This window comes from Pseudopipra pipra, chromosome 8, assembly GCF_036250125.1.
Source record: "Pseudopipra pipra isolate bDixPip1 chromosome 8, bDixPip1.hap1, whole genome shotgun sequence".
In the NCBI taxonomy this organism is placed as follows: domain Eukaryota; kingdom Metazoa; phylum Chordata; class Aves; order Passeriformes; family Pipridae; genus Pseudopipra; species Pseudopipra pipra.
The window spans coordinates 19,847,933-19,872,744 of NC_087556.1; the positions used below are offsets into that span (position 1 = coordinate 19,847,933).

Below are 24,812 nucleotides of genomic sequence, written 5' to 3' on the forward strand. Positions count from 1 at the left end.
GCACAGCGGGAACACCGGGAACACCGGGAACACCGGGAACAGCGGGTACAGCGGGTACAGCGGGTATAGCGGGCACAGCGGGAACAGCGGGAACAGCGGGCACAGCGGGAACACCGGGAACAGCGGGTACAGCGGGTATAGCGGGTACAGCGGGCACAGCGGGAACAGCGGGCACTGCGGGAACACCGGGAACAGCGGGTACAGCGGGTATAGCGGGCACTGCGGGCACAGCGGGCACTGCGGGCACTGCGGGAACAGCGGGAACACCGGGCACAGCGGGAACAGCGGGCACAGCGGGCACAGCGGGAACAGCGGGCACACCGGGCACAGCGAGCACAGCGGGAACACCGGGAACAGCGGGAACACCGGGAACAGCGGGAACAGCGGGAACAGCGAGCACAGCGGGCACAGCGGGAACAGCGGGAACAGCGGGCACAGCGAGCACAGCGGGAACACCGGGCACAGCGGGCACTGTTTGATTAAAAACTTTAGCCTAAACACAAAATACTTTTCTCAACAGAACTAACCCATTGTCTTTATCAAATTCTTAATCTCCACCTCCCCAACTAAGCTTAACTCTGTTTTACCACCTCTTCCTACGCTGAGGCACTTCTACATTGCTCGAGTTGATGCACATGAACTTTTGTTGGCGTTATCACTAGCCATGGAATCACTAACTAGCCTAAAAATGCTCAGCCTGGAGCTAGTGCATCACTCAGTACACTCCATTAACATACACACACTCCACCATCTTAGGCCTTCTGCATGAAATGAACAGTGTGAATGTACTTGCAGATGACTACAAAAAAATTCTTTTCAAATTCCAAGCACAAACATGAGGACAAAAACATGTGTCTTTACATCTGCGTTAGCCCTCACAGGTCCAATTGTTGTCATCTCTAAGTCAAAGCCCTGGATTGTGTATTGTCTTCAGATGCACACAGGTCTGTGCATCAGCTGAACAGGGACTACTTTCTTCTGGCTTTCTAGTAAAGTTTGATCATGTCACTAAATGCTGAGACCAAGTTAGATGAAGGTGCACTTTTAAGCTGGTGCACTTTTATATTATCCAAAGCTCATGTCCAGCCAACCTTCAACATCATATATATACACACACCTGTAACACACAGATGTTTATAAAACAGGCACTAAGTATGTAAGATCTGCTTAGAAAAATGTACCATCCACCGCTGCTGATTCTTATTAGCTTCTCGCTCTTCTCCTCTGTGTTCAAGGTGTTTTATTTTGCACGTTTCTTTCCACTGACAGCTCTGCAACCTTGTGTCACACAGTGCTTGTCACTTTAGCCAGCCAGGGAGAGCACAGCAGCTCACAATTTTCATAACCATCCCTGCTCCAGTGAGGGAGAGAAGCTCCACAATGGCTTTTATTTCCAGGCACATCAGCTGACAAAGGTGGTAACATGTAGGATTTAATACACTCCACTGTCTTGACTGCACAACTGTAGTATTCAGAACATACAGAACAGTATAGACTCAGCATATTTATTATTGTAGGTGAAGGTGACAAAGCTCAAAAGGTGTGCCATGGCAAAGATTAGTTCCCCGACTTACTGTGGGGTTATATGCTATTTATGAGATTAGCAGACAGCGTGTGAAGCAATCCAATTACCCAAGGTTTAAGAATATGATACAAGAAGCTTTCCACCCTGTCAGTGGTTTGAAAGAAGCCTCACCTGGAGGCTTAGAAAATTACTGTCTTGTGAGCAATTATTTACAAGTAGTACCTTACTTAAAGTCTTGCAAAACAACACGAATGGCCTTTTAGGTTTTGTTTGGGAAAAAATTCTTTCAAGGAAAAAGTAAAATGAAGCTTACTTGGCTATTTTACTTTTTTATTGTGCTTGGTTTATGGACGAAAAGCTGTGAAAAACAGACTTGGCTTTCTGGATTCTATCCCAAAGATTCACATGCATTCATGAAACAGGAAGTGAAACACGCCACACCACTGCAAATGCCAAGCAGGTCTCATGTTTATTGAAGTATCTCAAGCTTAATAAACATGATGCACATGGCTCTTGCCATATCACATACTCTCACAACGGCTACGTTAGCCACCTTGGATTCCTACAGAAGCTTCCTTTCAGCACAGCAAGGTGAAGCAAATCTGGCTAATACAAATATAAAGCAAACTTAGAGGTCCTGCTAGGAATTGCAACCAAAATATCCTGAACCAATGAACCACTTTTTCCTTAAACAACACCTGACAATTCCCTGAGTCTGAATTAGTAATAAAATAAATCTGAACAAATAAGCCCTAATTTATGGCTTATGAATACTTTTTCAACTTTTTTTTTTTTTAGTAAAAAAGCATGGCTCAGTTTAAAATGCACAATTTCCTATACCATGTAGAAAGGCTCTTTATCCTGTTGGGATTACTGACAGAAATCTGGGTTGAATCCAACCATGGCACAGAAACTATCACCTGCACTGAGGCAACTAGCTCTGGAGATTGTTCATTTGGCATGGAACTTTTAGGCATTTCAGAGGAGCAAAAGTCCTCTGCACAGTCAATAGAAAGAGCTCCAAAGTAAGAACTCTGAGGCAGATGTGAATCCTCTTCCCCATTAAATGGGGGCTTAGCCCCAGTTTGAAGTGGAAACTGGGACAAATGGAACTGCTGTTAATACTGTCAGACTTCTCCAGGCTGTTGTACAGTTCCTGAACACACTGGTGGGGAGCACCATATAAACAGTTAAGAAGTAAATAGATCTTCAAAGCAGCACATGATTAAGGGGAAAAGTCCACTCAAGCTGTAGAATTAAAGCTTTGGCTCTTCTCCCACCAGTAGTTTACTGGGAGAGCTTGTTTTCTAGTTAGTGGTCAGTGCAACATGCAAGTATATGTTAAGTCATTCTCCTTGAAAGCCATAACCTATTGACAAAGTTAACTGAAAGTGGTTTTCTTTGAACCACTACTCTTGTTCCAGAAATCTGTGAGGGTAAATAACAACCTGTATCCATAGCTGGTACGTGAAACATGAAAGGCTTTAGGGACACCATTAAATCAAGAAAATGCAGCAATGAATCAGTCCCAAAATAGGACATTTTAACAGGCAGTGGTCATCTCTGGCTTCAGGACAGTTCTTCTGGGCAGTATTGAAAAAGAAAGTAATCTGATGTAGCTAGCTTTTATGTGATGGCTAAAATAATAACACAGCCAAAAGTCACTAAGTGCTTTGTAAAGTGCCAGCACCAAATGGGTCACTGCAGTACACAGAGTACTTGTGAAAGGTACTAAGAAATGGCAGTGTTTTATGCACAGTGAAATACTTATTGTTTTAATTTTCAAGCAGCTGACGTGCTGAATGGACTAACTTGTCTTTCAGGCATGTCACTAAATTTATGTGCACATGACATACTCCTTTTGTGCTAAGTCCTACTGCTGTGTTTTGAGTACCATGCCACTGTGTGCAAAATCAGCAGAATACGATGAGGAGAGAGAAATAATACTGAAAAAAAACAACCAAATATGAATCCGATTCACTTGTCGTTGCTGGCATTTTAAAAATGCATCATACTAAACAATGTAGCATTATTGCCAGAAGAGTGTATTTTCAAAAAAAAAAAAAAAAGACAAATTCCTAGTGAAGTAATACTCTGAAATACCATGTCAGTTTAGAGATACTTCCTAATCATGTTAATTATTTCATTATACATGCGGTAAGGTGCATCAAGGCCCCAGATGAAATCCAAATGTTCCCATTCTGGAATGTTTTTGTGGTAAGCCAAATTTGTGATCTGAGTGAGCAGCATAGCAACATCCTTTGGGTCTGCCAGCCAGTCCTGTCCACCAGTCCACACCGCAGTTGGTACAGTCATCTCTTTTATTTTGTAGAAAGGGGGAGTAGACTGAGAAGGGGGAAAGTGAAAACAAAAGCATTAGAAAGAGAAAATCTTCAGTACGATTCTACTCTGCAGTGTAACACAATAACTGCAAGAATGTGTCAGATTCTCATTTTCTCTTTTGGGCAGCTAGAGATGGAGGTGGAGTCCTGACTCAATCAAAAATGTAACTGCAAAAGTCCTGCAATATTACAGCATGCCTAGCAGTAAAGACATGGTTTGAGGAGTTTACAAGACAGCAGGGTAGCAGAAGTCTCAGAGAAGGCATCCTGTTCAAGGTATTGTGTGCAGCAATTTAGAAATAAAAATGCATGAAGGTTAAACAGCCTAAAGATAAGCAATACACATGAACTGACACTTTCTGCCCAATGAGGAGAAGTGCAGGGGATCTCACGATCTAGGCTGGCAGGACTCCCCCTCAAGAAGCAGCGTGTCTCCATAACTTCATATCCAAGGATGAGCTCCATAATGAACTAGGGCTACCTCATAGCTCTACAGTCCTTTCTTTTTTCTTTTTTTTTTTAAAAAAAGCAGATCTCCAACCTGGTTACTGGGTAACACTAATGGCTCTTTAGCATGCAGCATAAACACAGTACTGAGAGAAGTGCCTGAGGACTATTTTCTTATGACACTCAAGAATTAATCTGTAAAAGATGTCTACCTGGTTGTAGTGAGCCATATTTGCAGCCTTGCTTCCCCAGTCATAAGCTTTGAGTTCCCCAGTTTTCACAGCCTAGAAATAAACAAATACACATACAAAGAACTGCAACACTACCACAAGAATTACGAAGTGCAGGTTGTCTGGACAACTGGCAATGGCAACCAATACAAACAACAGTGGAATACCAAGTATTAAAGTGTCACTGCTTTGCCCAATGTCACAGGAGTGGGAAACAAACATTCAATACCATTAGACTTTCTTCCTTAAGATTCCAAACGCTCTCATAGCAATAGTAGAAAAGATTAAGGAAAACAGCTTAGTGTGTCCAAAGCCAGGATGTGGCAACTCCATGCTTACTTCTCATACATTTACCTTGCTGTCTAAATATGTATTAATAGAGCATGGAGATTTCTTAGAAAGTCTGCTCTGCATGATTTACCATCTATTTTTGAGAAACAGATGTCTATATAACAGGGATCTGAAAAAAACCCAAATCTTCACAGATTTCTTTCTGAGCCAAGAGTTGAACAGCCTTGTAGAGCAGAACACATTGCTTCTGATTAGGTGACCAAGTCCAGCTACAAGATCACAGATAGCACTGAACACTGCTTCTGTGGCAAATGTTTCATTTGCCAAACTGCTGAGCAAGCTTCAGGCACAACAGTATCACAGGCATTAAACTGTGCATTGAGACGAAATTCAAAATATACTAATAAAATATAAAATGAAGCCAAACAGAATAGAACAGAAAACCTCCTGTTTTCCACTGGCTAAAAATATAACCTGTAATCAAAACAGGGTTTGCTGAAAGGGCAACAAATACTTGTTACAGCATCTCTGCAAGTTAAGTTATTCTGTTGTATTTTTTGTTGGCCTGAAGTACTTACAGTTAGCATATTTTCAAAGAAATAGGGAAGAGGGGTGAACCACTGCAAGTCCTTACCATGAAAAAAGACAACACCTGCTGTTCTGACAATTGTCAGTTCCAAATTTCACTTGGGCTATGCTGCATATATATTTTTGGTATTTTATTCCATTTAAATATCAGAGGCATCAATATTCTAAAAACAAGCTAGAATCACGGACATTTCAGATTCTGCAAACTCTACCTGGCTCCAGTGGATCATGTTTTGGACAGATGTTCCTGCAGGACAATGTGTCGAATACACATCCACTCGGCTCTGTAACAAGATAATTAACATGTTTTATTCCTCATAGTGCATCAGTTCTACTCATTGTTGCTTCCTGAACAACTAACAGAAACTATTCCATTCCTCTTAAAACCGTTATAAACAAAAGTTAAGTGGAACCACAAATATAAATGAGATAAAAGGTTCAGACATTTGGGGGATTAACTACAATTAACTGCAGAACACTAAAGCTGAGTTTTAAACCTAATAATGATATCCCTTAAGTTTTTATATATTTAGAAAAGAGTGTGCTGGTATTGTAAGAATTGGGTGCACATAACTAATATTTAGATGGACCTCCAGAAATGTTGCTACTCTACATTTAAACTAGCAGCTGGCAGTCCAAAGTGGTTCAGAACTTCATACACTTTTTATTTAGAAGTACAGAGCAGCACAGGGAAACTTAAATCCTAACAGAAAAAAAATATTATCAACCATTAAAACTATAAAAACCGTATGTGTTGGGCAAGGAAACACTGAAAAACTGTACTTTTTACTTTGATATAGGTTACAAAAAACGTACGCTTTTGCATACAGTGATTAAAAAAAGATAATTATCTCACTCCAGTAAAAAAAATTCTCAGCTTTCATCTACCTGTGGTTAAACTGATATCAGTTTTTACTGATTTCAGGGAGCTGGAAACACTTCAAGAAGCACTATGAAAAAAATGCAGTCTCACACCACTTGCTGTTAACCAGCTTGTAGATAACAAAGCAAGTTCTGTGAACAAATCCTTTGAAACTAGAGATGCAGATGAAGCCATCAGCAGAGTCAGAAACTGGTCTCAGAAAAAGTAATTGCATACATTCACCAAGAACCAGAAAACTTCAACAGTACTCTTAAAAAGTTGAAAATTATATCTTTATTCCTCAGTTCCTTGCAAAAGGAAGCAAATACTTGCCCCATCATACTAATTAATTTCTCAGATTCTCTTCCCTAAAAGATCTGAAATAATGTATTTTAGTTTTCCAGTAACATTTTAAAAGGTTAATTCTATCCATCCCAACTGGGGAACTAACCTATACAAAGGAAAGACATTAATCCAAACTCAGTATGATGAAGGCAGCATTAGTGGTTTTCTAATTACACTAAAGGTCCATCAGTACAGCGACACACAGTCAATACTGTGTCAGAGTTCACCATAACTTAGCTATTAAAAAAAAGTCACTAGAACACACCATATTCAAGTTTCTCTCATTAAAACCACACAGAAGAAAGAATAAGTTGCCACAAAGATCATCAAGAATTCTGTGGGTGCAAACATGGGTAGCAAGCCACTTCAGCACAGAATTCTGCGGGAGGAATTGCTTCTTTCCAAACATGTCCTACAAAATAACAAACACACAGGACAAACATGTAATTGCATAGAATGACATGTTTTCAGTTTTTACACTACAACATTCTTGATGTAATTATTTCCATTTGCACTGGTGACAGGTGTGTCCTATGAAATTATTTATCTCCTTATCAGCCTTGTTTACAGTCCCATGGGAATGTCACAGTTAATGCTTCTGCTACAAAGTGTGCAGTCCATTAACCCCATGAAAAGTAAATGGGAACTGGTAAAATCTTGCAAGAATTCCAAATCTACCCTCAAAATCAAATAAAATTTAAATTCAGTAGTACAGCTTCTTGTCATCAGAATTGTTTAGGGCTAAAGTATATTAAGCTGTGTCTGCTAATGTTAAATGGTTTTATACTTGCAACTTCCTCTCTTCAACCCATGAGAGAAAAACAAGTTGCACGAGCTGTGGTGACCGCTTCCTCTTGATGGATATTTTTAAAATGTTCAAGGATTTTAAAATAGCTCACTGAGAACTTCCTTGAAAGTGACAGCTCTATAAAGATATGACTGACCCATGGGTTTGTCACTTTGAGGAACTCCATGCACTCCATTTTTTTTGCAAGTCATCATGAGAATCAAGTTCCTCAGCACAACATGAACATCTGCACAGGGCACTGATCAGCCATTAGTCTCCTTTGGCAAAGTTCATTATGCAAGGAACAGGAGATCACAATTGTTAGTGTCCCTTTTATGTTAACTGCCTTTGGGGGGGGGGGGGGGGGGGGGGGGGAACTAATAATGTAGACAACACATTAAATCAGTACAAGGTACATCAAAGGAGGGTTTATATCACAGAACAAACAGCTTTGTGTGGGAATCTCCATGGGTGGTGGCAAGAAAGTGATGGTTAAAAATGACACACAGCAGGGTGTTCACAATGTCTGACTTCAGGCACTTACTGCAGCCTGCCTACATTCCCCTTGAAGTTAATGGGTAAAAGGTAAAATCCTCCAGAGGATGATTCACAGCATCTAAATAAAGCTGCTGCTCTTAATCACCCTCTGAAGGATCATCTTCCAATACTAGATGGTTAATTGTGAAACAAATCTGTTAAAGTGCATGACAATTCGGAAGTATTCTGTATAAACGTATCATATGACTCTTCCAAAACAGAGCAACTATTTAATTAATCGTAATTTCAGTAGCTTAAATTCTAGAAAAATGTTAATGGAAAAACATTTTTATTCTATCTATTAAGTTGTAATTGTAAAATACTACTTTAAACCAATGCAAATTGTTTCACTAGACAGTAATAAAGCCAGAGAAGCCACTGCTGACTTCAAAAGCATCATTATGGTAAAATGGACTCAGAATTCTTGTCATACATTACTCTCTAATCCACAGCTATTAACATTCTTTGCTATGCTATTTTCTATGCTATTTTCAACTAGAAAGGGGCATAGCTCATTCGGCTTAAAACATTTACACTCAAATACAAACCTTGAGTAGCAGGTCAGGAAACTCTCCCAATTTTACCAGAGGGCTAGTGGCAAACTTGACTGTAGCTACTGGTGCCAAGGCAAAAAACATTTTGATTTTCTTAGCCAGCTGTGGCAAAGTTGAAAAAGCAGCGAAAGCTGTAAACAATGTAAGAACAATTAACAAACCTCACTGTCACAAGTTAGATGAGATTTTTTTCCCGGTAGGAATTCTACAAAAATCTATGAACAAGTGTGCCAAAGTATTTTTAGATTAATAGTTTGATTGTAGTATCTAGGATCAATTTAGATAATGTAAATTAATCTAGTTACTACAAAACACAAATTAAATGCTTCCAAAAAGCAAATTAATGCTTACTCACCCAACATGTCTAACTCTTTCTATTAGAAGGTCTAAAGCACATGCCTTACATACAGCAAAATATTCTGGAAACGGGAATCTTAATTCTATGTGTCTCACGAGTCTAATTTTGTTATGCACAGCTCATCAATTTGTTTTAATAGAAGCCATTCTGCTGGATACCCAGGACTTCAATTTATCATTTCAACACCCTTCCACTTTAAAGTAAACACAAAAGGTTAAGTATTTTCAGTTTAATGCTGATGAATATTCCAGGAAGCAGCTAAAACCCAGAAGCAGTAGATTTCAAAAGCTCTACTTTTTCATCATTAAACCACATATGTGGAACTTAATACCATTTCGAACACAGTATAGCCTAACAAATGCATCTCTTCACATACCCATTGTGGTGCCTTGTGAATGGCCAATGTAAAATATTTGTTCCTGGCCAGTTTTTGCCAAAATGAAGTCCACTGAGGCTGGAATGTCATACTTAGCCATTTCATCAAAGCTACAAAGCAAACACAGAAAGTCAGTTCTGTAGGAAAGTTATCAGTGAGGAACAGCTGCACAGAGCTTCCCTGCACTGTTGTCTGGACATAAAGAAACACTTCTTTTGGCTGAAGCAGAACACTGGTTTTAGAGTCTTCACACCAAGCACTGGTGAAAGCAACCAGTGAATCTCAGCACACTGCACTGACCACAAAACTCCCCTTTACTGCCCCTACATATGTGACAGCACATGTAACAAGAAAAAAATATTTTGTACCTTCACAGTGTGATTGAAGATAGTAAGACAAGGATACCTGAAAACCCAGAATTCTTCTTGTTTCACTGTGAAGTGTGTATGCTTCCTGGACCAGGTGTTCCCTCTGCTGTTTCCCAGCCATACATCATAGCCAGCGTCTGCCAGCATAAAGCCAAGGCTGTTGTAATCCAAATTTGTGATCCAGTTGCTGGCATCTGCAAGCAAACCATGCTGCAGAAACACAGCAGGCCTTGGACCTGAAAAATAAAGCATTTATCATAGCTTCCTGTTCATTTGGAATTGAATACCTAAGAGTAATTCAAGTGAGCCATTGCAAGTCTGTTTTAGACTTGCACTTTGAGTATTTAATTTACTTGATTTCATCTACTAAGACTAGCAATTTGTATAATTGCTATGTCATAATGCTATGAAATCACACGCTTGTTCACAAAAGCTACTTTTTATCATTAAGGATTTTGAACTAGCAGCTTGTTAGTTTCCTAACTTGAAGCTCAAAACAGACAACAAATATGCAAGAAGCAAAAAGGAGAAAAGCAGGAGCTACAAGAAAAATACAGGTAGCCCTTACAACTGTTTCAAGCTCACAAGGACAAAGCCAAATGGCCCAAACACAGAGGCTGTTAAACTACTTTGGACCCTTCTCCTACTCCTACACGTGGGGAAGGCATTCCCACATATGTACTACTGAGGTCTTTGTTTTCCAGTTAAGACAATGCCAAACAAGTGTGCTGAGCTCTGGAAATCTCTGCAACTGTACTGATATTATCTCTATACAACAACTCCCTTCCATTACCAAAGCTCTGGCAGAACCTGAAGACCAGTACAGTAGCCAAAAAAATAATCTGCATTTCAAAGGACTTTCTCCTCTTGACTTCAGTTTTAAAAAACACAGCTAAGACGCATGTAGAAGGTAGGAAGACCCTCTTCTGACTTCCCCACCCTGAAAAGGTAAATGACACCTTCATGTGGAATATAGATCTAAAACCTCAAGGTTCTTGCTTCTACACAAGGAAAATAAATTAACATCTAATCGTTTAGGAGAAACATGACCTTCAGAAAATACAAAGACCTGTCTCTGTTTCTCATAGTGATACAGGTGTTTTGGGTTTTACTTCTGCTTTAATAACTGAAATCAGATAACATGATAACTTTATCTCAATGCCAGAGATTACACAGGAATTTACAACCTCCAATGACACATCGCTCTTCTACAGTACAGAATCACACAATGCTTCCTCCATTGATAATTCAGACTTGGATCTTTCAGCAGAAACAGCCAAATCAAAACTGTTTCGGTCACCTATACCCTCCATTCCAGGTCATGTCCATAAATATTTGCTGCAAGCTCCAAAAGGCAAATTAGCAATATTCCCCTTTTCTGGCAATCTTTATACTTGTGATGGGGAAACTTTTGAATGCCTGCTTTTCTCATTTTGTTAGAAAAGCCCACAATGCATATTGTGAAACAAGTGGAGCAAATCTCCAGCTGTGCCAAACTGGCTCTGGAGACAGTACCGTTCAACACTACTGTTTACTCTGCTGCAGTAATATTAATTGATATTAATAGGATTTTCAAGCCTAACACTGAATTTGTTTCCCTTTTAGCTTTGATACCTTTTTCCCTTTTACTAAACTTATATAAACCAACTTCTGATTTTTTGAAGAACAGGCTCTCCTCAAGCTGCTATTGCATGTTTCATAACATCGGAAGGGGAAGACTGTTTAACTGCTTTAATGCTTTAAATCTGTTCTCCTGTTAACCTCCAATTCCTGCCAGTTCCTTTTTCACTTTACTAAGTAGTCAGCAGATCTCCACGTGAATTGCACAATCATATGACAAAGTGACTTGGATGATAATAATTATTTTCTATCACCTGTGATCCCAAAAACCCCAGAGGGGAAATAAAAAAGGCAGGGCCTTAAACACCCTTTCTGCATAGAACATTTTGTTCTCTTCACTATAAACCCAAGAAGTTGAAGAGAGACTTATTTCCATGCCCCTCTTACCCATGCTATGCAGTTGGTTTAGGTTTTTCTTTAATATTAAAACCAAAAATCATCCATGTTTTGCCTTTAGGTTCTCTGGACATTTCTCTTTTTTTTTTTTTTCCTGAAGAACTGTGGGTTTTGTTCCAAAACATCATGTGATACATAATTCCAAGGGATCCTATTCACATTATGCAGGTATTGCAAAAGAAAAATACGGCATATATACGCTAAGTCAGCAGTAACACATCATTGGTATCTTTCTGAGAAAAGATACCAAGTCTATAAAAACTGAAGATCAACATGAACTTTGAAATCTTCATTCTCACAGGAGCTCATACTTCCACAAATGTGCTCAGTAATCCTTGGTTTTAAAATTAAAGTGCTCTGCAAAACGTGAACTTGGGGTCGAGGGTGCGGCAAGGGGAATGTGGAGAATTCCCAGAGGTCAGGAAACTTCTGTTTGCTTATGTCATCAATGAAGGATTCAACAAAATCAACAGGTACAAAGGCAGCCTGTCTTTCTCCTGTGGGCTTCTCTGAATTTAAGTACAAAGACACCTGCCAGGTTTGATGGGCCTCATCCATGCACTGATTTTTACAAACCCCTTGTTAGAGACAATGGACAATGCAAACATCCCAACCCACACCAACAGATAAGGTCAGGAAGACTGCTGGTTAGCCTTTGGCAGGGGAAAGGGTTTTTCCACAGGTCTTGCTCACATCAAGGCTATAGGACAATCACTGATTTCTTTTTTGAGCTCCATGATTTTACCCCTAATCCTAACTTCTTTCAGTCTAAAGCATTCTAAGGCAGTGCTTAGAACATGTACAGTTTCTATTCAAATGGGCTGCTGCTGTACAAATGTCTGTACGAATGTTTATAAGGGATGGTGTCAAGACTGATACCAAACTCAGCCACTACTTGTTCACATACTCTGTTAACACCACATGCAGCGTATGAGGATAGCAAGTCAAAGGGTACATGTCCCTCCTCTTCCACATCCATTTGTCTCATTTTAAAGCATTTCATCATCCAGTCCTCACTAAACCTTTGCCCATATTGCTCTCTTATAAGTTTGAGCTTACATTCCTCCTATCCTTTCTCTCCCCTGCCTCCTCAGCTGTACACCTCCTTCATCTCTTCCATGGTTGTACATCAGCTTTCACAGTAATCCTTACAGCTTGTAACAGCACTCTGGTAGCATGTGCCAATGCTCTCCCAAGGCCTCATCAAATCACATCCATAAAACAACCTGGCTGGGGGTTACTGACATCAATTACCTGTTACACATCCTAATTTGCAATATATTTTTAAATGTTTTGTACTCAAGATATTCTGAAGCAATTTTATGCTTTTCTTTTTTAACCTATTTAAGTAGCTGTGTGAAATATGACATCCCAGTAGTATGCAGTATTGGTCTGGCTTGTACCTTACTGAAAAGGGAGCTTCAGAGAGGTTAAATTTAAGAAATAAATTCTTATTTTATGCAAAAATCAAGCAGTAATTATTTTGTGAACATTCTAGTGAGAACTCTTGCAGTTTAGTTATACTGCACCAAAAGAGGTACACGATCTAGCCCTACTTCTGAAAACAATCACTCATTTTAAACAAACTACTAGTTAAAAGGAACCATTTTTAAAAATGGGGGTTGAAATAACCCAACAACGTTACAACCAGTATCTTTTCAAGAGACTTCATCACTTTAAAACCCCAAAAAATCTAAACCCTTATTTTTCACTTGCCAAAAAAAAAAAAAAATAAAAAAAATCAACCAACCATGAACAGCTTTGTATTAATGACACAAAAAGATAACGCCAGGAAAACATAGCTTTTTAAATCCTTTTCCCTTCCTTTATTCAAGCCACTCTACAAGTGCCTAATCTATTTTGGCCACAATATTCACCAATAAAATCTAATTGCATAGGTCATGTAGTCTTTAATATTTTTCTAGATTATTAGAGGAGCAAAAGTTTTATAAATCAATTGAGCTTTTTCACTACTTCCATTTTTCCAAATGGACAGAAATCTTACCTTTGCCTCCCTCATAGCCCTTTCTTCCATAAGGAATTCTATTAATGGAAAGGATATACCCATCTTCTGTTGTCACTTCGTACTCCTCACTAGGGTATCCCCTGAAGGTGATAATTTCACTCTGAGGAAAGAAAAGAAATCATCTTGGAGCCAGACTGTCAGGCTCCTCAGTCCAGGAACATATGCAAAGTACTCTGGGTTTCTTCTAAAGACAGCCATGCAAAATTAAAGGATGTGGCAGGAATGTGCAATACCACCTGCCCATTCAATGCAGGCAGGTTTTCTAAATGAGACTTACCCCAGTACAGAGTCAGGAACTAACCAGCGCACAGACCTTATCCCAGGAATCTGAGAGGACTCCCTAGCCTGTCCCTAGCCACATGGTGCTTACAGCAAGAAAGAAGATGGAAGTGTTGACAAGGAGACTATGGTAACAGGACAAAACACCGAGATGCAGATTTGGCAGACAAAAATTTAAATTGTCTGCTCTCAAGAAAACAAGTATCTTCTGGTAATAAAAAAGTGAGGGCAGAAAAAACTGGCTGGCATCACTGCGGCATATGGAAGGAAAGAAGGATGTGCCGTTTCTTTCCTTTCTCCTCAAGCCTTATGTCTGTTGCAGAGCTTTAAGTGACTTTGTTGACAAACCAAACAAGAAAATAACAATAAAAATCTTTACACTCATTTAACCCTATAATTTCATTTATCTTCTATCTCTTCTATCTTGGGCTTTATGTTATTTTATTTTGATGCAACTCCATTAGGGCAGTGAGCTTGCTATTTAATTGGTTTCATGACATCAACCTGTCTTGAGAAAACGTAAGAAATGCAAGACATGATCAGAGTTCTACTCTTAGACTGCTGGGCAAGGAAGGGGAGGAGAATTTAATTAAGTATGCTATTTCTTTTAAATATATCTTTCATTATCCACAGTGACACTAACATTCCGAAATGTTTTCAAGGCTAGCTTCTATTCAAATGCTATTAGCCTTAGACTAAATGATTATTTTTAGTCCTTGTATTTGCATGATCCAAGCACTTCTATTCTCAAAGACTTCAAGCATTTCTAGCTTAAAGTATCTCCTCGCACATGTGAAAAAAAATTGCAGTTTAGATGGGGCACAGGAAAGAGCAACTAATACCAGTTACCAACAGCTACCAACAGCAAATACGTTCACGAGTTGGCTACTGCAGCAGGAGGAGAATGAAGTTAAGAGAGTAAATGCCGAATGGGGAGAAAAGCAGTTCTGGGTAAGAACGCGCGACCGCGGCTCTGAGAGCGCAAGTGTGCTCCATGAATATCCGCTTTTCCAGCAGTAAAGAAAGAATGTCCGGACTCTGGCAAAAAAACCCCATAGATCTACGTCAGACAATATGTGAGAGAAAGATTCGCCACAGGCAATAGGGGACAAAGAAGGACCTCGAAGGAGGAGAGGAGAAGTTTAGAAAGAGGAGGTGTAAGCAGCGGGTGTGAGCAGCTGCAGCCCTGGGCTGGCCGAGCACAGGTGGCCGAAGCCTCCGGGGCTCTCTCCGCGGCTGCCGAGGTCGCCCAGCGCCCTCTGCGCCGCTCCTCGCCCCGGCACAGCCCCGGTACCGCCCGCGGCCGCCCCACGCCGCGCCACTCACGATGTTCATGTTGGTTTCGGGGTCCACATTCCTCCTCCGTGCGGCGAACGCGCCCGAGCCGGCGATGCTCTGCAGCAGGAGAGCGGCGACCACCAGAGCCCGCATCCTGGTCCTGCAAGAACGATGCGGGACGCCGCGGGGAAGCAGAACCCGGCACGGCTGCGAGCGGGGCCGGTCGGGGATTATGTGCCGCCCCTCCGGGACAGGGGCGGGGACAACGGCGCGGCCGGCGGGGCGAGGGCGGGGAGGCCGCTCTAGCGGCGGTACGAGCGCGGCGGGGCTGGGCGGGGTGTGTCCCGCACCCCGGCGGTGCCTTGGGCGGAGAGGGGCGGCTGCAGCCCCGCCGGGCCCGCCCGCGCCCCGCCCGCCGCCGCTGCCGGCGCGGGGATGGCCCGGCGGGAGGAGGCGCTGGCGCGGCCGCCGCTCGGCCCAGCGGCGCGGCCTATGGGCGGCGGGGCCCGCCCGCACCGCCCGCCCGGCCTTGGGCCGCCTGAGCCGCCGTGATTCAGCGTTTCTCCAGCAATACCATGTGGATCCCCCCGCCTCCCCCTGGGCTCCATTTGCAGGAGCCGCTCAGCCTCCGGAACGGCGCCCGTGGACTTGCTTCCCAGCCCTCCTCGTCTTCTGCATCTGCCCGCACTCCAGAGCCTGCAGAGCCTTCACGGAGCCGCCCCGCGAGGGTCTGCTGTCTGTTCCTGACGGCCCGCAGCAGGCCCCAGGCAGAAAGCGGCGGCAGCAGCGAGGAGGGAGGGGATGAGCCGCGCCCGCCGCGGGCTCTCCCTTTGTCCGCAGGGAGCATCCCGGGGATGCCTCCCCAGCGTGCCGGGTACCTGCGCCTCGGGAGCCGCCGGTCCTTCCTAAGGAGTGTACAGCGTTGCCAGCAATCACTGCCATTCTTACACAAACAGATCGCTCGTCCATCATCTGTGAGCATCGTCTAAACATAGCAAACCTAATACAAACGGGCTTAAGTTACACGCCGGCACGCAGTTACAGCAGGGTTATCATCACTGCTTCCTGCAAACCTGAGGCAACTAATTGGCAGGCACTGCATTGCGTAGCTATAATTTCCCAGAGAAGCGTGTCTGTGGTCAGGGAATATGTGACTGGGCTTGAAAAAACTTGGACCAAATTCAATCCTTTAATATAAATATTCATGTTATTAGGCCAGGCCCATATCCATAGAATAATACAGAAACCTGATACTAAACACACAGTGGTAGAGCAGGAGGGTGTCAGGAACTAAAATGTTTCTGTTTATTTAGAAAGCATTAAGATTTTAATCGAAAAATCATTGAAATTTTCATAGCATATCCTTGTTTTGATACGTTGATATGTCAGTAGATACAAATGACACTATGTGATCCTTTGCATTCCTGGATCCCATTTCTTAGGATTGTTTGGTTTTAAAGAACTTGGGTAACAAAAATATTGCTCGGCGATTCACTTGGGTTGTTTTGTCAAATTAATTACAGAGCATTTTTCCTTCCTAGGGGAAAACTCAAATTATAAAATGCCACAGCTGCTACTTTCAAATGTAGTAATTATATACTAACTTAGGCTATATTGAAACCTGCATAATATAGGATATTTAAAGTGATCCTGTAATTTATACCATTCATACCATTTAATGGTATCATTCATTTACATTATTTTAATAATGAAAATTTCAGGCAATTGTTTGGCTGGGCTAATGATATGAGGGAGAAATTCTTTGTCAGCAAGTATCCTTTTCAGCTCCAAGGAAATGTCCAGATATGAGTTTTCTCCCACAAAACGTGTAGATATTTTTGAAGCCATTTCTTATTCTTGTGTATGTACAGAACACTCAAGTAAAGTCTTTGTATAAAATACGAATGCAGTTGTTGTTCCCCGCCCATTTCTGGACACGTGTTTTCCAAGAAGCTTCTTCTGCATTTCCTGCTATGCAGTGCAGCTCTCCCTGATGGCAGTCTGCCCAGCTACAGCTTTCCCTGAACTGAAACCAGCAGGGATGTAGGAGGATTTCTGAATTTTCCTGTGCAGTGCCCACCAAGTTACAAAGATGACTGCAGAAAGGCATTGCATAACTGTTCTCTTACTCTATTTTAAGCACTTTCCTGCATTTATTTTATTTAATAGGCATTTGTGTCAGACCATAGCATATAGATGCAACTAAATTTATAAAAAACAAGGAAACTGGAGCAAATTTTTGCACTCCAGCTGGAAGATTGCTGCATTTTCCCATATGTACCAAGCAATATACCAAAGACAACAGACACCTGGGTCAGGAGAGATCAGAAATCCAGAGATACTTAGTAGCATAATGAATCATTGGTGTCCACATTTGATTTTGGCATTTCAGATATCTTATAAACACACTTTTCTGCAACTACCTGCAACACTTATTTTCCATAAAATACATGAATATGTGTAGATACTCTAATCCATTTTCCTTCTCAATTCACTGCCTCTTTTCATCACTTACCAAATACCTGGTTGCTAGAACCTTGAAGGTTATTCAGAGTAGTAGCTGTACTAACCTTTTTCTTGAGCTCTGAAACATCAACTCCAACAACCCCTCTGAACACACACATGCACACACAGTCACTCAAATGAGACACAAAGAGGTGTCGGGGTGTGTGTTACTAAGGCTCTCCAGATTCTGATACAAACCAGAAGTTCTAAGTAAGACCGATTTGTTGGGGGTTTTTTGAAAGAAGGAAAAAGAAGAAGAGGGAAAGGAGGGAACAGAAGGAGAAGAGGGAAAGGCAAAAGACAGCCTTGTCCTGGAGAGTCGCTGCCTGCCAGGAATTCACTCTATGCAACTGGAACTCATGCTGCCAGGAGCGGTCTCCAAAAGAGCAGTTCCCCAGTGGCTGCCCCAGCTTCCCCCCGAACAGCCCAGGGTCACTGGAGCCAGTTGGACGGAGCCACAACCTGGCCAAACCCAGAGGATAAGTGCAGTTTACCACCAGATCCAGAGGTTCTCTCTGCCTTACATATGTGGGAAGGTGGGGATATAGACTGTTCATACCACAGAAGATAAAGTTTTATAAGCCAGAACCTACAATTCTCAATTACAAATTGGCAGTCAGAGGTTATGTAAATTTATAAATAAAAACATGGAATACCATTTATTCTTGTCTGTAGTTGCGGAGATTGAACATGATGGCAGCAGCAGCAATTCTGAGGTGATAATGAGGTTTGATATAAGTGATTTCTGGCTTGTTAGGACAGAGGGACAACCTGTGTATCCTCCACTAAAAACTTCACAAAAGAAGCCAATTGAGGCAGCCTTATATGAATTTTTATTTGCTTATTCCTACAAAACAGGGCAGGGGGGACACCTCAAATTAAAAATTAAACATGTTTTTTAACAAGATGCTCTCAAGTTTAAAAATTGAATGGATTCAAGAATGGAGAGAGGTTCTGTGATATTTATGGGTAAAGATGAAACAAATCTTATAAAGTTTTTTTTGTTACTACAGTGAAAATCAGTCTACAATCAATAAATAGCATATTACATAGTAATAAATAGTCTAATGCAAGAATTATCATTAGTCTGGATCTAATTATTAAAAAAAGAGGCAATAATAATGCCATTAAAGTACTTATTTACAGAACAAATTTTACTAAACCAGTCTGCATTGTTTATTTTTTTAAACTAAGCACCAATGAGTTGTTCATATCCATAGATACTCCAGTCCCCAAGCTGTGCCCTTCTCTTTGTTACCGTGTGTGTAGCTCTGTAACACAGCATTGCTGTTGCTCCCAACAGGCCATAAGCTTTGCACTGAGTTTGCATGGCCTTGGGACTGAGGCTTGCCAGGTCTGCTCAGTTTGACCTTGTCCTGATCCACCTGTGACTTTGTTTTGTTTGGCACAACTGTGACAGCAGTTTCTTGAACTGACTGCCTATATCTAACTTGGTTTACGAAAGGTTAATTCTGGGTTTATGTAGGGAGAAGCAACAAACAGTTCCTGCAGGTGGGATGAGATATTTAGTACTCTCAGACAATGACACAGTCCAGAGAAACACAGGCCTGGTACAACAGCAGAGACCTTGTGATGTGGAGGCACAGGATGAAGGAGAAAAAGCAGGGGCTGTGCTCACGTGCATGACCAAACACAAATAAAATAGGAGCCTAAAGCATGACGTAGGTGTGCAAAGGTGCAGAGGTAAGAGGAGGAAATGACCCTTCCCGAGCCTGTACATGATAACCAGGCCAGCCCACACTAGACTGAAATATTCCCCCTATCATAGATAACCCCTGCCTTTGAACAGAGTAAATGCTGGAAGCACTAGGAGCTTTTGCCACATTCTCCACAACACAGAGTAATATATGGCACAGAGCCAGGCTGAAAAAGAGCAGCTTATTGTGCAGCAGTTTCGATTCCCCAACTGCAGACTGTTCTGCTTCTTCGGCAGACTCAGAGAAAAGCTGAAGTTTCACTTTCTGTTTCCTGTGAAAGTGGTCACAGACCACATGATGGTTGGATTCTATAAAATGGGAAGCATAACAACAGTGAGCAGCACTCCTTCAGCTTTGAAGCTACCTGAAGACAAGTGAGCAGAGAAGGAAAACCATGAGGTAAGATAGCAACCCAGTCCCTGAAAGATGCTTTTTCTCTATGCCACAGGAAAGTAATGCTTATTATTTACATAAATGTAACCAGTGAGGGACTTTGAGCATTGAAACAACAGAAAATATTTTACAGAATATTTACTAGAAGAATCAAAATAAAATAAGGATGCTTTTGAATATTGTCATGTTATTGCTTCTCCAACAAGGTTCAGTTTCTGTAAACAGAACAGAAAGTCAGAAAGATTGTGTGCATGCAGTTTGGGAAAAATGTGGATAACACATTCATGTTTTTTTGTTGCCAAGTCATGTTTATCCTAGTCAAGGACTTTTTTGTGTCTCATGTCCTGCCAGTGAGGAGGAGCACAAAAAAAGCTGGGAGGGAGCACAGGTGGGACAGGTGACTAAAACCAGTGAAAGGGATATTCTACACCATAGAATGTCATGCTCAATATATAAACTGGGGGAGTTACTTAGAAGAGGGGCTGATTGGGGTGTGGGGACGGGGTCTGGCATCAGGCAGCAGGTGGTGAGCAATTTTATTGTACATCACTCGTTTTTCCTTGAGATTTATCTTTCCCTTTTATTATCATTTTTACTATTATTATTAGATTTTACTTTTTTTCAATTATTAAACTGTTCTTGTCTTACCCTACAAGTTTTTCTTTTGATTCTCTTCCCCATTCCACCAGGGTGGGGAGTGGGGATGAGTGAGCAGCAGCAAAGTGCTTAGTTCCCAGCTGGGCTTAAACCTCAACAGGGACAAAGGGGTATTAAGGACCAGTTAGTTGTATGTAAACAGGGTCAGTAAGTGTGTGTATTTGTTTAGGGGTGAAGCACCTGGAGAGAGAGAGGCTCCCTGACCAGACACTGGATGTCCAAAGTCAGCTTCTGAGGAGCCATAGGGTTAGTGAGTGAGCATGTGGTCTGTACCAGCAAGTGGAGTGGGCCTGTACATCCAAATGCTGTCAAACAGGGAGACTGCTGTGATCTAGGATCCAGCTCCTGGGTATGATAGTATAACTATAAGATAAGAATGGTGCCATGATCTGACAAATGAGGATTTACAAATGCAGGAAATTCAAAATTAAATTTATAACATAAGCCATAAAATGTATAGAGACATAGGAAAGGCACTAAATCACTTTCTCTATATGTTAAGAGAACCTCTTTTGGGTAGGCTTCAGCAATTGTTCCCAGCACAGGATATATGTTTCTGAGGCCCAGAGGTGTGCCAGCTTTACCACAGAGACCAGCCCTCCTCTTTAACATCCAGGACACCAGCTCTGTTGCAGTATAAGAGATGTCCTCATATACAGGCAAGGAGAATTACTAAAATAACTATTCAGCACTTTAGACCTATGGCTCCCCACAGCTTTGGCTCATTTGAAGTGTTGTGGACTAGGGGCATGAGGTGAGGTATTGTCTGCCTTTAAAGTATATCATGCATGGTTTAAAAACAAGAATAGCAAAAGGCAAATAGAGTAAGTATGTTTTTCTTTGATTTCTTCTAGTACCATTTCCAAGAATTCCTTGAAGACTTCCCTGCTGCAGTTACAATGTCATTTTACATGGACTTTGCTGAAGCAGGATGTAGATATTGATGACCTAGAGGAAACAATAGTCAATCAGATCAAATATTTCACAGAATCTAACCTAACAGATTATAATCTGCTATCCTATATATGTCACCTAAAGAATTCAAATGAGAAAGCTCTGAGAAATCTCCAGAAAGCTGAAGAAATTGTTCAAAAACGTCATCGAGATGAAATTGCCAGGAGAAGTCTTGTTACCTGGGGGAACTATGCCTGGATCTATTACCACATGGAGAGATATGAAGAAGCTCAAACTTATGTAAGCAAAGTGGAAAACAGCTGCAAAAAGCTTTCCATTACTGCTGATGGGAAGATGCAGCTTCCAGAGGTCTATGCTGAGCAAGGATGGGCATTATTACGTTTTGGGGGGAAACACTATGAGAGAGCAAAGAATTGCTTTGAAAATGCTCTAAAGGATGATCCCGATAACCCAGATTTTAATGCCGGCTATGCAACAGCACTGTATCGCTGGGAAAACTTAGCTTCCAGATGTGGTGAAGACACAAGCCCATCCACTGAGGCCTTGAAGCGGGCAGTGGAACTGAATCCAGAGGATACTTGTGTCATGGCATTACTTGCATTAAAACTTCAGGACTTAAATCGAGCTGATGAAGGTGAGAGGTACATTGAAGAAGCGATGCAAAAAACCCCTGATCTTCCTTATTTCCTGCGCTATGCTGCTAAATTTTACAGAAGGAAAGGAGAAGTGGACAAGGCAGCGAAGATTTTGGAAAAGGCCCTAGCACTGACACCAAATTCTAGCTTTTTGCATCACCAACTAGGAATCTGCTACAGAGAAAAAGTATTTCAATTGCAAAGAACAAGAAATGCACCTCAAGATCAAGTGGAGAGACTCATCGAACTTGCCATTTCTCATTTTAAATTTGCGGCAGACCAAAAGAAAAAATTTATTGCTACCCAAACTGGCCTAGCAAACGTGTATGCACTAGGCAAGAGATATGAAGAAGCAGAAAAGATATATCAGGAACTGTTTCAGAGAAATAATCTACTCTGTCATGAAAAACAAGAGCTCTACTACAATTATGGCAATTTTCAGCGTTATCACATGAGGTCAGTATCAAAAGCCATTGAGTATTATATAGAAGGGCTGAAAATGAAAGAAGAGTCCTTTGGAAGAAATAAGTGCAGTGAAGCTGTGCAGAGATTGTTAAGACAAAAAATTGAGAGAGGTTCAAGAAATGCAAGAGATTTTGGAACACTTGGACTCGTTCATAAGCTAAATGGTGAGAAACAAAAAGCAATTGAGTGCTATGAAAAAGCCATTGCTTTGGATCACAATAATGAAGAATATCAGAATGCATTATTTGAGCTACGACTCTCTATCTCAAGCTAAAGCTCACAAAAATCCTTCACACCCAAAAAACTCCAAACCCAAGGACATTTCAAGAGACTCCCTAAACTTTTGTTGTTGGTTGGTTGGTTGGTTGGTTTTTGTCTTAAGGTAGACTTTATGACCAGATGAAACATGGGTGGTATCGCTTTCTGATCATAATGTAGAAACTGCAGACAATGACTGTTCATTTGCTAACAGAGAGCACACTTAGATAGCTATATAATGTAACATATAATATATAATAATAGCTATACAATAATAGCTCATCTAACTTAGGTCTTCAATGCTAACGCAGGTCTAAATGATTATCAGTAGAACACAGAACTTCTAAGCTAAAAATGAGATATTACCTTCTACTTGAGAAAAAGATAAGGGAATCATATGGTAGTATTTTGTCTAGATAGTTGAAAGGCATGCTTAAACCAAAATGGAATTTCTGATGCTCTTTCAAGTATTTCAAACATATCTTTTGTAGAAGGAACTTTTGTTGAAGGCTTGTTCAGTTTACTAACTTGTATGCTGTTTAATTATGAAAAATATTAAAAAACATTGTTTGCTGTAAAACTTATAAAATGTGTATTATTGTTGTGAACTACGAAAGGGTATTAAATCTATCAACTATTGCTTCTGGTATCTCTCTGCTGACCAGTCTTCCTGTTAGTAGATTAGGTAAAAGGAAAATGGCCATTTGGAAAAGTAACAGGGATAGAGTTTTGGCAGGATATGAAAGACTCAGTAGATAACCCCATTTATTTTCCCTGGGGTCTCAGCAAAACTGGCTTCAGAGGCGTTGCACCAGAGAATCAAACTGTGCACAAAACAGCACCTGTCTCGTTTACCCAAAACCACACTGTCAGGAGCCACTACAGCAAACATCTGGAGAGGGAGGAAAGGCAGTCCCTGAGCTGCCAAAGAGATGGCTATCTGTGGCCCTGGTTGTGAAACAAGCCATGGGTAGCAAACACACACAAGAAATGAACTAAAGTGGGCACCGAGGGCAGAGCACAGCTGGAGACAGGAGTTGCATGAGCACCAGAGAGCAGGGCAGCAGAATGCAAGGGGCATGTGGAAAGTGGGGTGGGTGCCCCCAGAGTCTGGTAAATGGGATAAAGGGCTGAAATGACAGAATGGGTGGACAAGGTGATCATCTTCAGATATTTAACTAAAAGTCAATATGCTTTACAACAGCCCAGCCTAATTCCACAGTAGCGTGCCTTCGTACGATAGACCATGGTGCTCAGGGAAAACTAATGCTGTAATTCCAAATCACTTCTGAGCCCTAGCCAGTAGTGTAGCATGAAGCAAACCGGTGACAGAGCCCATGTCAGGAAGGCTGTGCACTTCAGTTCCCAGCCATCCTGCAATATTCCTGCCCTGACAACAGCACCCCTGTATGGACAGAATGAAAGCCTGAAAGAGTGCAAAGCACAGTGCCAGATCAGAAAACATGAATAAACCTCTTCCTTCTCAGCGCTCCCTCAGAGACTCTTTCATAAAGAAAGAGCCACCTCTGTCTCAGTCATGGCTGTGCCCTACTGAATCTTGATGGCACTTGCTGCAGCTGTTTGTGTCCACAGACAAAAATTCAACATCCTTTTGGTCTAATTCTGCTGTGACAGAATAAGCTATTGCTCCATTTGTCCACATGTGCTGTTTCATGCCTGTATCACTAGTGAGCGACCGCAAATGTGTTCTTTTGATTTTCTTTGCTAGTCTTGCAAAGCACAGTAGTGTTGAACTAAAATATCATAGAAAATCCACACAGGAGGAATGATGCAGTATAGCTGCCAGTTGTGTCCACCAGCCAACCTGTAGGAAAAAATAAATAATGGGTTTTTAAAGATCCATTAGTATTCTGATAATTCAAGAATGGAGAGAGGTTCTGTGATATTTACGGGTAAAGATGAAACAAATCTTATAAAGATTTTTTTTGTTACTACAATGACAATCAGTCTACAATCAGTAAGTAGCATATTACATAGTAATAAATAGTCTAATGCAAGAATTATAATTAGTCTGGATCTAATTATTAAAAAAAGAG

At 41.2% G+C, this 24,812-nt stretch overlaps 3 protein-coding genes across 3 annotated transcripts in view; 1 reads left to right on the forward strand and 2 right to left on the reverse strand.

Moving 5' to 3' along the window:
* Positions 1 to 1,975: 1,975 nt before the first annotated feature.
* Positions 1,976 to 15,540, reverse strand: LIPA (lipase A, lysosomal acid type). The gene is made up of 9 exons (XM_064662869.1): positions 15,258 to 15,540; positions 13,632 to 13,752; positions 9,648 to 9,846; positions 9,243 to 9,352; positions 8,503 to 8,639; positions 6,896 to 7,042; positions 5,636 to 5,707; positions 4,527 to 4,598; positions 1,976 to 3,871 (listed from the first exon to the last, which is right to left on the reverse strand). Exons 1-9 carry the CDS (start codon positions 15,360 to 15,362, stop codon positions 3,638 to 3,640), a joined length of 1,197 nt encoding a protein of 398 aa, XP_064518939.1. The 5' UTR covers positions 15,363 to 15,540; the 3' UTR covers positions 1,976 to 3,637.
* Positions 15,541 to 15,687: 147 nt separating this feature from the next.
* On the forward strand, positions 15,688 to 23,394 carry LOC135418034 (interferon-induced protein with tetratricopeptide repeats 5-like). The gene is given in 3 exon segments (XM_064662854.1): positions 15,688 to 19,792; positions 19,794 to 19,831; positions 21,337 to 23,394. Coding segments are annotated over 3 exon segments (1,683 nt in total). The 5' UTR covers positions 15,688 to 19,582; the 3' UTR covers positions 22,772 to 23,394.
* The window catches only part of SLC16A12 (solute carrier family 16 member 12), a 44,026-nt gene continuing 42,067 nt past the window's right edge, over positions 22,854 to 24,812 (reverse strand). The window contains exon 8 of the transcript XR_010432299.1: positions 22,854 to 24,580. The gene's annotated coding sequence lies outside the window, so the exon portion shown is untranslated. The remainder of the gene's footprint in view (positions 24,581 to 24,812) is intronic.

Coding starts and splice junctions, on each gene's coding strand:
- LIPA (XM_064662869.1), bottom strand. CDS start 15,362: ATGCGGGCTCTGGTGGTCGCCGCTCTCCTGCTGCAGAGCATCGCCGGC. Junction 5,708..6,895: donor ATGAGAGAAACTTGAATATG/GTGTGTTCTAGT, acceptor ATCTTGTTACAG/AGCCGAGTGGATGTGTATTC. Junction 4,599..5,635: donor ACATGATCCACTGGAGCCAG/GTAGAGTTTGCA, acceptor GTTTATTTCTAG/GCTGTGAAAACTGGGGAACT.